The sequence below is a fragment of the Lathyrus oleraceus genome, chromosome 2, assembly GCF_024323335.1.
Source record: "Lathyrus oleraceus cultivar Zhongwan6 chromosome 2, CAAS_Psat_ZW6_1.0, whole genome shotgun sequence".
Lineage (NCBI taxonomy): Eukaryota > Viridiplantae > Streptophyta > Magnoliopsida > Fabales > Fabaceae > Lathyrus > Lathyrus oleraceus.
The window spans coordinates 448,906,444-448,923,981 of NC_066580.1; the positions used below are offsets into that span (position 1 = coordinate 448,906,444).

The window sequence follows — 17,538 nt, forward strand, 5'->3', positions numbered from 1 at the left end:
AAAATAAAAAAATAAAAAGCTTAAGGTTCACAAACAAATAGTAGCATGAAAATCATAAAATAAAAAAATAAAAAGCTTAAGGTCCCACCGAGAATTGAACTCGGGTTACTAGATTCAGAGTCTAATGTCCTAACCGCTAGACCATGGAACCGATGATGAATGATTCTTCGGTTCAGTATTTATTATTCCAAGATACTTTAATTTTGAAAGCCCGTAAAATTATGTTGCCGGTCCTTTTAAAATAATGTAAATCATTTTAAAAAAGAAGTATGAATTCACAAGCAGTTAAGTTTGGTTATAAAAGAATAAATAATTTTATTTTTCTATTAAATATAAATAGAAAATGAATAATTTTTTTGAAAACTAAATTTAAAAAGCTTGTAACTTTGTTGAGATTAAAAATATATATTCTTTCTTTTATCTAATTATTTTCACTCAAAACAATGGTAATATTTATTTATCCATCTTATTATTATTATTATTATTATTATTATTATTATTATTATTATTATTTTTTTTTATTTTTTTTATTATTATTATTATAATAACGTTAATTGTTATGCATGTCAGTGTAAATTTTTTTACACGATCAACATATCACAATCATTGATAGATATTTTTTTAACAGATAATTAAAATAAAAGTCAAACATTAATAAAATTAAGCAGGCATAACTAATTTGATACTATAAACTCTTTTTACATTGTCGGTGCATAGAATTTAAACTCTATTATTATTGTATAATAAAAAAAATCTATTATTATTATAGGAATGGCAAATGCTCATGTCTTGTAAAAACACAGAAAAAAAGATACACAGACATAATAGAGGGTGGGGACCTAAAACTTTGATTTGTCGAGTAAAAAAATTAGGGTGGGATGAATTCAACTAAAGGGGGGAAAACGAGTCATCCACTCTACCCCGCCTTAAGTCCGCCAAAAAAGAGGTGGATGGACAAATCGGTCAAATAAAATTGGGTTTAAAAATCTAGTTTGTCCCGTCAAAGGTGACATTTTTTTTAATAGATTAACATATTATTTTTACATTTTAATTAAATTATTTATTTATTTTTTTAAAATAGTTTTTTATAAAGCATCTTTTAAACAAATTTTACTTTAAAAAATATTGTATATATTCACAAATAAATGTATAAAATAGAATCATTAATAAGAATTCCAAGACTATAGTTTAAGGATTAATCTTCAACTCATCAAAATAAATATTTTGAGTGTTTGATAACTAGGCTCGCAGGCTGGCGGTCTAACACACCCCTTTTTTGACGGACTTAAAGCGGGACAGAGTGAGTTGAATGGGTAAACGGACACAAAATTTTATGAAAATGCACATTTCTCTTTTACACTTTTATTTCAATTATTTTTTTATTTTATATTAAATAATATTTATGACATAATACTTATTAAATAATTATTTTAAAAAATATTATTTAACATTTAATAAACTATTTAATAATTATTTAAAATGTGATTGAACATTTTAAATTTTGATATTTAATACTTACTTAAAAAAATACTTATTTTTTTCATATTCAATATTTTTTAAATGTGTCTAAATATTTTTTATGGCATTTTAAAATACTTAAACCAATTTTAAAAATTTTAAACATATTTTAAAAAATTAAATCACATTTAAAAAATAATAAGTATTTTTTATTAAACAAGTATTCAGTCACTTATTAAAAATAAAATAAATAAGTTTTAAAAGTATTAAATATGAAATAAATAAGAATATGTGTTATAGAAATATTTATTGAATTAAATCCCATTTTAGAATTCTTTTCTAAAATAACTACTATTTTCAAAAATAATACCAAAAATAACACACTTTTTAAAATAATTACTAATATAATAATTTTTCAAACAAAAAAATTATCTCTCTAAAGCATGCGTCATTTGATATGGCGCATGCATTTGATACTTGCATTAAGGCGCCACTAGGCATGACATTAACATGCAACTCAAGTCAATCCAATTGGTGCATGCATTATGACTTTAAGAGCATGCTCCATTGCATGTGTCGCATGCTTTGTTTATATATATTTTTTTATTTTTTAAGTTATAGTTATATAAAATTGAAATAAAAAGTAAAAATAAAAATAATTAATAATATTATGTTATAAAGCTAAAATACACAACAACTGACAAGAAAATTAATGATCAGTCTGATCGAAACGCCCCCATGTTCCACATCTCGGTGCGTTAGTCTGCCTTCGAGGTCTCCCACGATTTCCTTGAGGTGTTTGGGGTACTTGAGTGTTGACATGATACAATGGTCGTGGTGTGAAGGTCTTGCGGAAGGTCCAACGGTATTTGACAAATTTGTCATCATTTCTCCCTAATAGTTTGGGGGTTGTCGCCAACGGTATTGTCGTAATTGAGTTCGGTGCCCATGTTGTCGTAGTTGGGTCGTTGTGGTTAGGTTGTTTGTGGACGGTATAGTTGCCCAAAATGGGACATTAAATCGTTTTCGGAACGAAGCAATGATTCCTATGGTTTATGAAAGTCAAACAATGGTTAGGTGATGTGGCAGTGGGATATTTGGGTGTTCGCTGATGGATGGTTATGGTGGGATGAGGTGGAATTGTATGAATTGTTGGGATTATAGACATATGTGTTGGTTGCGTTTGATTGTTGGTGGTATGGGTTTGGTTCTTAGTTTTGTGTTTGGGTGTGTGGCATGAATTGGTTGCGAGATTGGGTGTATATGGTATGGTGACGGTGTGAGGTTGTTCGTTGGGTTGGGTGGGTTGACATTGTTCTTGGGTTTGGTAATGGTGTGGGATTGGTTGTTGGGTGGGGATTTGTTGTTGGGCGTATGATGACGAAGCTCGTTGACATGGATCAATCAAATACCTTGGCTCATACACAAACAGTGGCGTTGTAACCGACCTAAACCAAGCCATATAATGTTGAGTTGGTCTAGCACCATGTATGATTGGTTTGTTTAAGATGTGTTGGCGTCGATTCCTTCAATGACGACACATATCTTTAGTGAAGTCTCTTCAATCGTAATAATCTCATTGGCCATCGACTCTTTGTTGATGCCAATCTCCCAAACACGTCGGAGGTTCTAGAATTTGTTGTTGCATGTCGAACTGCAGTTTCACACGGTCACTCTGGTGCATCTCCACAGTAGTGAACCGAATGATTGATATTTTTGGTGTCCAAATTTAAACATCATTGTGGTTAACCTGATGGTCAAGATCCAGATACGGCCTCCAGATAAACTGTATACGAAATTTACATGATTAAGGATATGTAATTTGATAATTTTTTTAAATTAAAAGAAGAGTTGTTTAGTACTAATACATCGTCTGATTCAAGGTGGTCTAAAATATTACGATAGACTACTACAATGTGTTTAGGACACATGTTGTAGTTCATCCCCAGAACTGACCACCTAGAATGAAAAGATTGAAAATATATTTGTTACAGTCAGTTGTAGTATAAAATCTAACAAATTCGAAGATTTAAGATAAACTTACTTTATTGCATAGGAGAATGTGAATGACTTCTCATTGACCGGGGTGAGTGACGACATTCTCGACCAACCCCATGTTTGTAGCAAATAGACGCAAGGATAAAACGTAAAGTTTTTTTTTTTTCATTTTTACACAAAATAAATAAATAAATAAATATATATATATATATATATATATATATGTTTCATAACAATCACAAATACATAAGATTTACCGTATTACTAGTACTTTCAGAAAATAAAAATTTACCAAATAGAATCATAATATAACAACGAGCTTTAATTATCTTTTCATACTCAGTTGATTCTTCGTTTAATGTTATACTTGAATAATGTTGTTTAAGATATTTTAAATTAATACTTTGGCCCCTAGATTGACTCGAAGTTTGTCCCGTAATTGTATCCTCACACAAAGGGGCACCCAACAATTCCTCGCGTTTAGAGTTATCTTGGTTAACTCTACCATTTACGGTCTTACCATCGATAGGTAGATCCAATAACATGTAGACGTCCTCAAGTGTGACAGTACATTCACCGAATAGAAGGTGAAATGTGTGGATCTCGAGTCTCCATCTTTCTATCAAAGCAAGAATAAATTTGTAATCAACTGAATATGAGACTATGTTAAGTAGATTACCAAAACCGCATGCTCGTAAATACGCTTCTATCAAAGGGTTGTATGGTACATATTCATGTACACGACATCAAAATCTCTTTGGGTCCTAACAAAAGATAGCAAAGAAATAAGTAAGAATAAGTAATAAACTACAATATTAATAAATAATAAGTCACAAATTCCGCAATATTATTGATAGTTCCTTGATGTTCATCACACATGGTTAGTAGAGATATTTTGTTGAATGTTTTTGAGTATTTGTTGCTGACAAAGTGGATAGGTTGAGTGTATGTTGCAAACAAGGTAGATAGGTTGAGTGTGTTTGATGGAAATGTTGAGAAATACATCAGTATTTATATATGGGAAAGGCATCATTGGGGAGTGTAGGTTGAGTGTATGTTGCATTCACGTGATACTTTTTTGCATGTGATTTTTAAAGCATGCGCCATTAGGGACGATGCATATGTTATCTTTTTAGGGCATACGCCCTTGGGGAGGGCGCATGTGTTGTCTTTTTAGGGCATAAAAGCATGTAACGAATCATGTAAGGGAATCTTGTAAGAGAATATGTTGTCTTGTTATGGCGCATATGTTGTCTTTTTAGAGCATGCGCCATTGGGGAGGACGCATATGTTGTCTTTTTAAGGCAGAGAATCATGTAGGGAATCGTGGCAAAGATTCGTTGTAGGTTGCGTAATAGGGTCATGCATACAAGATTCCTTGTAGTCTAAACCATAGACTCATTCATGCAAAGGTAGAAGTCATTGTTAATGGCGCCTAAGTTAAAACAATAGAGCATGCGCCATATCCTATGGTGCATACCTTGCTTTTTGGAAATCATCTTCACCCCTATTTAACGACATGTTGATAGAACTAAGACACAATAAACTTACAATCAGTACACTAAACTTACATTGCATCTTACAAAAATCACTTCATCGCCATAATACATGATCAGTGCATATACTGATGGTGAAATATTTGAACGTGAGTTATCTAGTTTTAGTTTTCGTAACACAGAAGTTACTCGGATTATAATAAATAGACGATCAAATTTTTCACATTTGAAACAAATAATAGAAAAGAAATTGCAGTGTAGTCAGGTGGGACAAATCATCTACAAAAATCCGGTGTTTTTTGCAGACAACCAAGTTAAACTTTATCAGCTGAAGATTCAAGATTGACGGTGTTCATAATATATTTCACAATCCTTATGTGCAAACTCAAGGATCATTAAAAGAAGGAGACAAATTTAGCACAAAAGAAGCCAGTGTCAGAGCCATTAAAAAGTGTCACATGGAATTATCAGCTGATTATAGGGTTGATCGAACTAATGTAACGAGGTATAAGATCTATTATCTTAATGAGCTATGCCTATTCCGGTTGTCAGCATCTTACCGAAAGAGGAGTGATTCTTGGGTGATAGGTTTTATGGGTCTAGTTCACACTTGCATAATCACCAACCCGATACAGGACCATCTCAAACTCAGCTCTCAGTTAATATGCGATGCAATTTTGTCTGTCATTAGCGACAATCCATCGTTAAAGGTGAGTATGATAATCTCATATATCGTTGCACAATACAATTATACTTCATCATATATGAAGGCATGAATAACTAGGACTAAGGTCGTTGAGACAATGTTCGACAATTGGGAGGAGTCGTACAAAGAACTTCCAAAATACTTAGTGGCACTTAAGCATTATGCTCCAGGGACTATTGTCAATTTGGAAACATTGTCGGCATGTACCCCAGACGGGATTTATAGTTAGTGGAAATGGCATATTCCACCGACTCCTCTGGGCGTATGAACCATGCATCAAAGGTTTTGCTTTCTGTAAACCTATTATACAAATTGATGGAACATGGTTGTACAGGAAATATAAAGGAACGCTACTCATGGCAGTGGCACAAGATGGCAACATCAACATTTTTCCAATCGTCTTTGCACTGGTTGAAGGGGAGACTATTGATGGATGGATTTTTTTTCCTAAAAATCTCCGATTACACGTTGCTCCTCAGTCTAACTTATGTTTGATCTAAAAAAAACATCCATCAATTGTAGTGCCTATAAAAACATTGATAACGGCTGGCAGGATCCTCCTTTGACGCATGTTTACTGTATTAGACACATCGCTCAAAATTTTATGCGGGAGATCAAAGACAAGTCGTTGCGGAAGAAGGTTGTCAATGCAGGGTATGCATTAACAAAATCTTCCTTCAAACACTATCGCGAAGACATCAGATTATTAAATGCAGATGCAGTAAGGTGGAACGAAAATATTCCATTGGAGAAGTGGACTAGGGCATACGACAACGGTCAACGATGGGGCCACATGACAACAAATCTCGTGGAATCAATGAACTCTGTCTTCAAAGGCATCTGGATCCTTCCAACTTACTATTCGTCGTTTACAAGGTCGTAAATATATGCAATGTTTATAACATTAGCTTTTCGGTGGTAGAAAAAGAGGAGTATTGACCTGGATATCAAGGGAACATACTATGGTACAATGAAATGATGCGAAGAAAGAAAAATGGTCGCCCAAACAACACCCATATTCGAACTGAAATGTATACGGCGAACAAAATGGTGAGATTATGTAGTTCGTGTGGTCAGCCCGGACATAATCGTACAAATTGTCCCAGTGTTGGACCAAGCACAACAACATGTTTTTAAATGTAACTCTTTTTCTTTATACTAAAAACAACTCTCATTTCATAAATATCATAACATTCAATTACAATAACTTTAAAACAACAACTAAACAATAATTTAAATAACAATTAAACAACAACACAAACAACTACAACAATTAAACAACAACACAAACAACTACAACAATTAAACAACATCACAAACAAATACAACAACTAAACAACATAATTATATGATAACAACCATCAAAATAATTTTGTGAGAACTATACATCATCATGTGAACATCTCAGTCAGTTTTAACATTCATCCAGAAACAAAATTATCCATTTTGGTTGAACGTGGTATCAAACCTTTGAGTTCTTCTAATCTTTTCACCCTCTGCAATGTCTCGATCTAACCAAAGGATCAAGGTCTTGTTAGGATGTTCGAACGTCTCTATATTCCACAGTCGGATCTTCATCGGAGGCTTTACTGTCGAATAAATTAAATCAGCATTTCTCTTGTGAATATAATGACACATATATGAAGACATTTTGAAGAAAAATTGAAGGAGATTGAAGAAATATGGAAGGAGATGGTAAGAAGATGTGTGAAAGATGATGGTAGGTGATGATGTATTTATAGAGGTCAAACAAAAGCAGTAGCCACATGGAGTGACGCATGCAATAGCGTCACAATGCAACATCCCAAAGCATGCGTCAATTGTATTGGCTTGAGATGCAAGCAGGAGCCACTAATCATGGCGTCTTAGTTCAATTGCCTAAAAGAGGCGTCATTTGGTATGTCACATTTTTTATCCGGATTTTTTTGTTTGAAAAGTGATTATATTGATTTTTTTTAAAGTATGTTATTTTAATATTATTTTTTAAAATAGTGGTTATTTTTAAGAAAAAATCCACATTTTAAAATGGTTTTTCAGATTTTAAAAAATACAATCACATTTTAAAATGTTAAACATATTTTAAAAAATTCAATCACATTTTAAGTAAGTATATGTTATGAAAATATTTATTACATGATATTATTTAAAATATTTAAGGATTATATTATTAAATATGAACTTGATATTATTAAATATGAAATATATATTACTTAAAATGCTTTAAAAAAATGTTTAAACACATTTTAAAAAATTAAATCACATTTTAAATACTAAATATGAAATAAATAAGTATTAAATATCTAATTATACAATGTTCAATATCATTTTTAAAATATTAAATATGAAATAACTAAGTACTTTTATATATTAAATATCAACTTTAAAATGTTCGATCACATTTTAAATAATTATTAAAATATTTGGAGGAATAATATTACACCGTTGTCTGTAAATATATTTGTATGAATATATTAACCAACAGAAAAAATTTAAAAAAACTAACGTGAAAAAAGATGATAAAAAATAAAATAAAAATCAAACTTGGTCATCATTAAAAAAAAACTGTCACAAGAAAAATTCTGATGAATAGAATCTAAATTTTTTTGAGATTTTTTCAAAATCGCCCATGGTAGAAGATAACATATTTATTTTTATGCATTTTTTAGATTTGGATTTTTTTAACTTCCACTTCTCCTTTCTATAACTTCATATCTATTGAATTCCTTTCTCTTACATTTTTTTCTTCCAAAATAAACATTACTATATCCTTTATATTATACAAATAATGTCTAAAATCAATGGTAGCTATCATTTAAATTTATATAAATAATGTCTAAAATCCTGATAACTAGACATCAGAGAGAGAGGAGAGATATCAGTAAGAGAAGTTCAAACCTGCGGCATCTCATTTATTCATGTTTTAAAAAAAATGAATTTCAGCCACTGTTTGCCAAAAAAAACATAGTAATAACATACTGCATGTCACAGGTTGAAAAATTGCAATAATAATACAATTATACAACACAGTGCAAAAAGAAGGGGGAATCTTCTCCCTTTCAATGCTAAAAATAAATGCCCAACCCTGTAACCCAATATTTACAATCACATGAAAACAAAGGAGAAACAAATCACACTCTTTACATATCAAATCTCACTTTCACACTAACCAACCTTAGACTGAAAGAAACAAAGCTTCAGAAGACAAAACACAGTGAAACTGTCATCATAATCCACCAATCAGCAAGCACCATGGGCAAACAGGGTAGCTGAACCATCAGTTTCAGTTTCAATTTGATCGCTTCCTCAATTGAGATCCTTTGGTCACTGCTTTCATATTTTGAGAATCTTTAAAACAGACGAAGTGCACGAGAGTACTCCCATTGGGGTAGACAGCAAAAACACTAGTCCCTATTTTCTTTCGGCACAGAGAACACGTGCTATCACTGGTTATCTTCACAACTCCTTTCCTCTGACTATAAAGTTCATCTTTCACCTGTGCAAAACAAATTGAATTGTGTGAGTTGCTAACAAAATAAAAGGATCTGGAATTCTGAACATGCACGTGTGTGCAGCTTGTTGGCCCTGTCATGGTGCGTCCAACCGTACAAGTACTAGAAGATTGTGATTTTTATTCCGGGGTATGCTTACCTGAAGGTTCTCGCTTTGTCTCAAGCTCCTGATCACTGAACAGTTACGGTACATTTCACTAGACTTTCTCAAAAGAGGCCCAAGAAATGATAGCAAATCCTGCAGATTACAAATACTTAACAGACTGAATAAACTAAAAAAATGTCTGATCAAAATATAAACTTTCTCTCAACAGAAAAAAAATCCTAAGAACATAAGTTAGACCAGTAAAAACAATTGAAGTGTGGTCTTTAGTTATGGTGCCGCAACTAGCAATGGTTACCTGTAACTTAGTCTCTCTGGGTAAAAGTTTAAGGGCCTGAGCTCCATTTATTCTATCCCACCTGAGGCTCAACAGATCAAGAACCTCATCAAGCATGATAGTAGAACCACCCTCATTTTCATCCATATCATCGTCACTCCTGCTACTGTCCGTGCTGCTCAAACTAACTTTTGTGTCCTCTGCACCCTCAATTTCAGCAATTTTCTTTGTTCCTCTGCCTCCTTTGCTTTTTACAGATGTTGCACTAGCTCTAGAAATCGATGAACTTTGCGGGGATAATAGATTGGCAATTCTCATTTCAAAGCTAGCAGTGGTCTTTCGAGGATTCAAATAGATTTGCATTAGCAATAGGTATATGTTGCTAGAACTTTTTACAGATGGCTGATGCGTGGACTCATACACCCGATCACAATAAGATAATGCCAATTCTGGAACATGAAGCTACAAATGAAAAGCACACTTAATTAATTACTATCATAGTGTTATTTCTCACTTTAAAAAAACGTGATATATATGACAGTACCACACTTGTACAAGAAAGAAAGAAACTTAAGTGCATTTGGAATATCAGAAAATGACTACATATAAAACACAGTATACCTTATGAACATACAGAGATAACGCCAGTTCATGTTGGTTCATTTTTCCCAATAACAATGCCCGCTCTTCGTATAAAGCATCTTGAGGAAGACGTTTCAGCAGAGCCCCTGGATTGTATTCAGATATACCTTCTAAAGCTGACAGTAACTTTTTCCTGGTTGGGGTAAAAGTTTTCTCGTCCCAATTTTGTTGAGCATCTAAGTCAGCATGCCACTCAAGAACTTCAGATAGGTAGATGTTTACCTACATTGCATATTAATGTACGTAAATACAGAATTCTCTCTTATTAGTATTAATTATTAGTCATATATAAAACATGCTGACAAAAGAGCAGCAGAGCTTGTACAATCATCACTAAGAAGCTTTTACAAAACTTTTAAAAGCTATTGTCATGAAATTACCCAGCCTTTTTCTACAACCAAAAGAAAACACAAAACTGATTAATTTATTATAGCCTTAAAATAAGATTGCAAGAGGTCCTCACCATTTCATTTTGCAGATTACCAGATATGGCATTCTCATTCATTGCAAGCATGAGCTCCAAGTACCTAGCTTGCATGTTTGGAGAGTGCTGCTTCAAATATGAGTTCACCATATCTGCTGGTATGTTTCCAGAAAGAAAGAGCTCAATAGTTTGGGATGGACAGCTTTCAAGAACAAGCATTGAGAATTCCAGAACAAGTATGGGGTCTGTCCCACATAGCGGCTGCATCAGAAACCCACCAAATCAAAAATTGAGAATCATAAACTTCACCGAGTTGGAGATTATGAGTCTTAACTTAAATCCATACAAAATGGAAATTGAAGACATTTTTCTAATTACTCTACGAGAATACACAAACAGCATTTTCCAGTATATCTAGATGCAGAGGAAAAGAACGAAGTTAACCAAACATGAAAATCCTAAAACAATTTCGGTTATCAAATTGATGCCACAGAACAAAAAAATCATTTGTTAAATGACAAATTTCAACTGATCTAGACTTCTAAATTAAGCAAAAGAATCCTTCATGTGATACGGAGGTCACGGATTAAACTCCCCCCTCTAACAAAATAACAACTAACATTTTCCATTTCCACACCATACAGAAAACTTACAGCTTATCTCCATTTACACAAGAACCTAATGATAATAATATCACCCAATAAATTGACTTACACTATCTAATTCAAGACTATATGATGTCACACATTCAGACACTACTGCTTCCTAACTCCTAAGAACCCACCCATATCAGTTCTTCATTTTTTGTTGAAACGGTCAAATCAGTTCTTTAGTCTATAAGTCAGCATCCAATTTAGTCAATGCCAACCCTTTAAAATTAACGGGAAAAATACAAAATGCTTCTAAAAAAGCTACCTTGAGATACTCAACAATGTCCTCAGGCATGAACCTTTGTGTAATTTCAGACTGGCTGGATCTTGACTCTTCCACCAACTTGTGAAGAAGTTCAAGAGCTTGCCGGTGCAATGACTTGCACTTGTAAAGTTCTAATAAAGCAACATTAAGGTTGCCTTTTCGAAGTATTTCTTCACATATTTTCATATCACAGTAATTAACACCTCTAAGCAATTCTAATGCTGCTGAAGATTGTCCAGTAAGAAGCAATGCTTGGAGCAGAGCAGTATCTAATATTGAAGCCATCTCCCGAGCTCCAGAACTAATCGATATATTACCACGCCCCTGACACCAATAATTTCAAAATTATAACTTCACTAACAACTGATAAGTAATAAATTATTATTATTGAACGATGTTGATAACTCAAAATAAATTAAGGACGTCATGTGTCCAGCAGCTTCATCAATCACCATTCATCCTGCATGTTCTACAAGAAAATTGATAGTGTTTAGCCATGTGAATGTGTGCGTTGGTGCGTATTTGTCAATAAACATTTACATGGGCATAACACTAGCCTAGTTAGACTCCAACTGAAAGGCGTGAGTTGCAAGTTATACCAAATTTAACCCATAATCATTGTCATCAATGAATAAGAAATAGCTTGTTTCACCTTGTTTGCTTTTCTGAACCTATTGTAGGATGCAAAGTTATCCCCAACAGCATCTAAAACAACTTCTTCAGTTCCCTCTGAAGTAGCCTTCTCAATAAAATAACCTCTCTTCTTCTGTAAATATTTTATGAGAGCCATGAGCATATTATGGTTTGTTTTTTTGGATTCTAGCGCTGCATTCTCGTCAGATGGTGAGGATTCCATATCATCTGAAACACTGGAGAGATAGGAAGCATCCCTTTCAATGTCCAACTTCTCTGGCTCATGAACAATAGTTGTCTTTGGAAGGACAATGGATGGATAAAGAGAAAGCACATAGGTTATATCTACTTGAGCTGCCAGAAAATGTTCCATAGCCTCCTCATAGCTTCCATTATCAAAAAGATAGTGGGCATATCTGTAACAACACGAAATGAACACACTCAACAGCACTTTCAGAAAAATGAAAAGCAAGCAATGATTAATATGTTAAGCTCGGCGTAACTTATAAAAGTTAAAATCTTCCACCAAACAGTAATAACTATTATCACTACTGTAGGCATCATTTAACCCATATTAGTGGAAAACATGTACACAGATAGGGCTAGAACACATAGTTAAACGAGCTTGTACACTTAGCCTCGTATTTCAATATCTTAATTATTTACTCAAATATATAAAGCCGAAACATAGCCTTTGATTTCTTGAAAAAGGTAATATTTTAAACTTCTCTATAGAATTCAAATTGTCACCTCTACAGAAAGTTGGGTTTGTATAATTTCAATAATCAGAGGGCAGAAACGTTGATCATGATTATTTAATGATGCAATTATCATGAAATAATATGTGAGCTTAATTATACAATTAAATTACGAAACTTCAAACAATTGCTAACAAATAAGACAGTAATGAATTCAATTTAGATATAATTCAAATCCTATTATGATTTTATCATAAATTTATTTACCCTCTTTACTTTTTGTTCACTCTTTAAATTTATGAACAATGACCAAAATGATTATGCCCAACATATAGTTTGGGATATTTCTTCCAATGCAATGATTTTCTATATATTGCAGCCACACTCTAGTTACGTGATGTATCCTCGAAAACTTTATAGTTAGCAATTTATCTTTTTTATCCACCAATTGGTTACCGTAAAGAATAAGTATATTAACAAGATATACAAAGTGCGTCTCAACTCACGCTAATCTCTAAAGACACGCTAAAGGTAATCTTTTACAAGGACCACTTACAATGAACATAACAGGCAATGCGATTTTCTAATTTGGGTTTACATTGAATATCATGATCATATTGGTACATACTACATAGTCCACATCAACAGTCAATCCAAACTTAATCTGCCAGCTACTAAGCTAGTAGGGCCCTCCGAAATAGGATGAACTAATAAATCAAAGGTATTCAATTCAATAGGGGAAAATTGCCTAGTCTGTTTCTTAAGAAAGAATAATTCTTAATGGCAGATAACCTCATATGAATTGATCCCTCCTTTGCAGCACGAAGACTTGAATCTTCGGGTGGAAGGAGCTTGCACAATGACAAGGCCTCTTCAAAATTGCCCGACGCAGTTAGTTGGACAATCTGCAACGATATATCAAAATTCATGACTTTCACAGTCTGTAACAAAATATCCATATCCCTAATTTCAAAACAACCAATGACATGCACAAATACATAACTTTGATAAGTAGGTAATGTAAAATGAAGTCACATGATTCACTGCTTTTTCATTTGCATTAGAATCCAAAAACAAGAGCTGTGGCAAAATGCATATATAATTTAACAGTGTTTACAGTACCTGTGCTCCAAGAGGAACAGGGAAGAGGCCTTGAACAGAATTATCCAAAGCAAGTATCACGGAGCTACTGCTTTGGCAAAGATGACGAACGTTGCGAAGAACAATAGTTTGTATCAACGGATAAGGTTGCCGAAGAGACCTTATCTGCAAAACAAAAGCCATATAAAGAACATAGATCCCAAACTCTCTCACAATAAGAAAAAACCAGATTTTTTTCCTAACAGTCAGTTACCTCCACAAATCTAGGCAGCAAAGCAATAGCATATGGCTTCTGAATCACAACTTCCAAGGGTGCCTCAGACCAACAAATCCTGCCTTCAGGAATAAGTTTCCCATTTTGATCCACAAAGACCCCAATGTTCTCCTAAACAATGCATCAACATATCAAATTACTCCCTTTAACCTTACAAAACAACTGAAAACAAAAAAACAAAAAAAACAAAAAAAACAAAAAAATCTCTAACACACACAGATACATACATAAACATTCACAAAAGAGAATAATACCTTTCCAAGAAGCAGCTCACCAGACGGAAGAGGCACTACTAAAGGCGGCGCTAGTCTCCCTGAAGTAAAAACCTCAGACAAAGCACCGTTTGAAGCATTCAAAATCACATATTCTCTTCTAAACCCCAAACATATATTCTCCCCACACCAACTCATGGACTTCACTACATCCGGCACACCAAACTCTTTCACCTCCACAAATCCCCTACCACCTACATCAACAATTTCAGTTTCAATTTCAACTTCAGTAACAACTTCAATTTCATCATCAATGTCAACTGCAATTTCAAACTACAACTTCAATTTCAATTTCAATTTTAATCAGTATTGTCAAATAGAAAACCGAGTGTTGACAACATTGATTTAAATTTGAATTTGAATTTGAATTTCAAGCAATCATAGCAAAACATTCATCTACGCCTATCTATCTACGAAGAAACCAATAGAGAAGGAATTATTACCGTCGTGTCTGAAAATGCAAACGCGCTTTTGCCTCCCGAAACATAGAAATCCTCTACGATCATCCCAGCAAAAGACGTTAGCACCCTTAGCTTTGGTGATAACTGCTATGGTTTCCAAACTCGAGAGTCTATGGAATGCGATGGATTCAGAGAGCGATAAAAGCAGCTCTCTCGATTCCACAACTTCCATTGCCACAACAGGCCTCTTCGTGAAACCAGCATAGTTTTTCTCCAGCACGTAGGGTTTAGAACGATCGGAGGAATCAGTTTCCGCCGCGTAAATTCGGAGAGATCCATCGGAGCAACCGAGTAGAAGTTTGGAACCGTAGGATTCGATTGCTTCGATCTTGCCGTTGAAATTGGGAACTAGTTCTAAACAATCGTATGCACTGTGCACCATTTCGTTTCCACTCCTTCGATCTTAAATTCAATCATTCATGACTTGAAGCTTACTTGTTCTTACTCTTTGAAACCCAGAGACTCGTTGAAGGAAAAATGTTTACTTCAATTCAAATAAATAAAATGAAAAAAAAAAAAAAAAGTTTTGTGGATAAAAATGGTCCCGGCGGGGCTCGAACCCGCGACCTTCGGCTCATAAGACCAACGCTCTAACCAACTGAGCTACGGGACCTTGTTGTTTTATTTATCTGAAATTTAGTATATATTGTATGCTTATATATAGATCAATGCATACAATTGTGACCGATGAATCGCAATATATTGTCCTAATTAATTGTATGCACTTTTTAATCTTAATGATTTTTTTTTTTTATGAATTATAATATCATATATTTACAGGATAATAATTTATGCATATATAATTGTGGTTGGCAAAGACCTTTACTCACACTGTTGTAAATTTTCAATAATATTTGTTGTTTTCTTTGATCTTGAATTGGGTTTGTCTCCCATAATTTATTTTTAGTTTATATTGATTTATTTATTTGTTTTTAAATTTTTGTTTAATTTCATATTATTTTTTTCATACAACTTGAATTTTGTTTGCCCATTCAAATACACCAATTTCTTTAAAATTTTTGTAAATTGTTTGCATACATTGGTTTACAAGTTAAAAGCGTGGATGTTGGATATAATTTTTTTATGAATTAAAGATGTGTGGATGTTGTATATAAACTACACTTGACTTTGATTTTCAAATAATATGATATTTTTTGGTGTATTGGATTAGGCATTACCTTTATTATCGTAATTTCAAGTTTGTTTGTTGTTGTGAAAGTAATGCCTAAAAATAGGGTAGGATTGGTTTTTTATCAATAAGAAGACCACAAGGTAAAAGAAAAGAGAGAAGAAAGAGAAAGACAATTCAAAGTGGTTTAAGACTTTACTTCTTGATTCAATTACACATTAGGGAACAATATTTACAAATAAATCTCAACCACATCACTTTCTCCATCTGATTAGGATTATCAAGGATTGATTGAGAGAATTGACTAGTATGTTACTTATAAGAAAATTAAACTCTAGTTTTCAATTAATATATTAAATAATTAGCCCAACAGATTGACCTAATTCGACATGCTAATAACCTAGCATAATTTCGACAACTACACTAACTCTTCGACTTCAATAGAGTTTGCTACAAAACTAGCTTATAACCCATAAGCTACAAATCTACACCTTGGAGCAAACTATGAACCATGAAATCAACTAGTTATCATCATGTAGTTCTATTAGCTGCATACAGTGGAAAAACTTGCAAATTAGCAATGTCTTGATGATCATATCAGCATAATTTTCATTAGTTGAAACCTTTAGCACTTGGACTTCTTCACACCCGATTATCTCTCTGACGAAATGCAACATCACATCGATGTGCTTGGTTCGCTCGTGATAGACTGAATTTTTCGACAGGTGTATTGCACTTTGATTATCACATTTAACAATGATTGTTTGACCTTGAAGTTTCAGCTCCTTAGCAAAGCTTTCAAGCCACAATGCTTCTTTCACAACTTCAGTGAGGGCGATATACTCCGCTTCAGTGGTTGATAAGGAAATAACCTTCTAAAGTGTTGCTTTCCAACTAATTGTTGTGCCAAACATAGTGAGAACATATCCAAAAATAGATTTTCTGGAATCCATTTAACATGCATAAATAGAGTCGAAAATCCTTCAATATCTACTTTTCTATCATCACCACGGGCTCTACCTTAAAACAAGACTCTGCTCAGAGACTTAATTATATATCTTAGAATCCACTTTAACATTTACCCACCATCTTGATCATATAACTCCTTAAACATTTCTTTTTGTAATCATGTGTCAAGTACAACATAAATCCATAATCCACTCTTTGCTATAGTCGTTGCTTGAAACCACCAGGACATCAGATGATTCATAATCATCTTTCACAATGGCTTCATTACCATTATCCTTTCCACCATGATTATTCAGGCGTTCAGGGCACACCTTTCTTATATGTCCCTCATTCTTACAATGATAACACCTAATTGCATGAGCACTACCACCATAAGAATTATGTAGAACTTTACCATTCTTCCTTTCATACTTACCATCTTTCTTTTAGAACTTTCCTTTAACATGCAAACTTTCTCCAACAGATGGTGCTTT

At 33.4% G+C, this 17,538-nt stretch overlaps 1 protein-coding gene and 2 non-coding genes across 3 annotated transcripts; all 3 read right to left on the reverse strand.

The window, feature by feature from the left end:
* Nucleotides 1-79: 79 nt before the first annotated feature.
* Nucleotides 80-151, reverse strand: TRNAQ-CUG (transfer RNA glutamine (anticodon CUG)). Its single transcript has one exon. It is a non-coding gene; the product is annotated as a tRNA-Gln (tRNA).
* An 8,487-nt stretch (nucleotides 152-8,638) lies between these two features.
* LOC127120252 (vacuolar sorting protein 39) lies at nucleotides 8,639-15,463 on the reverse strand. Its single transcript, XM_051050664.1, has 12 exons — nucleotides 14,950-15,463; nucleotides 14,489-14,700; nucleotides 14,214-14,345; nucleotides 13,982-14,125; nucleotides 13,652-13,764; nucleotides 12,181-12,577; nucleotides 11,529-11,852; nucleotides 10,653-10,874; nucleotides 10,169-10,411; nucleotides 9,569-10,009; nucleotides 9,307-9,405; nucleotides 8,639-9,151 (listed from the first exon to the last, which is right to left on the reverse strand). The coding sequence occupies exons 1-12, from the start codon at nucleotides 15,347-15,349 to the stop codon at nucleotides 8,945-8,947; spliced, it is 2,934 nt and encodes a 977-aa protein (XP_050906621.1). The 5' UTR covers nucleotides 15,350-15,463; the 3' UTR covers nucleotides 8,639-8,944.
* Nucleotides 15,464-15,506: 43 nt separating this feature from the next.
* Nucleotides 15,507-15,580, reverse strand: TRNAI-UAU (transfer RNA isoleucine (anticodon UAU)). The gene has a single exon. It is a non-coding gene; the product is annotated as a tRNA-Ile (tRNA).
* Nucleotides 15,581-17,538: the final 1,958 nt, after the last annotated feature.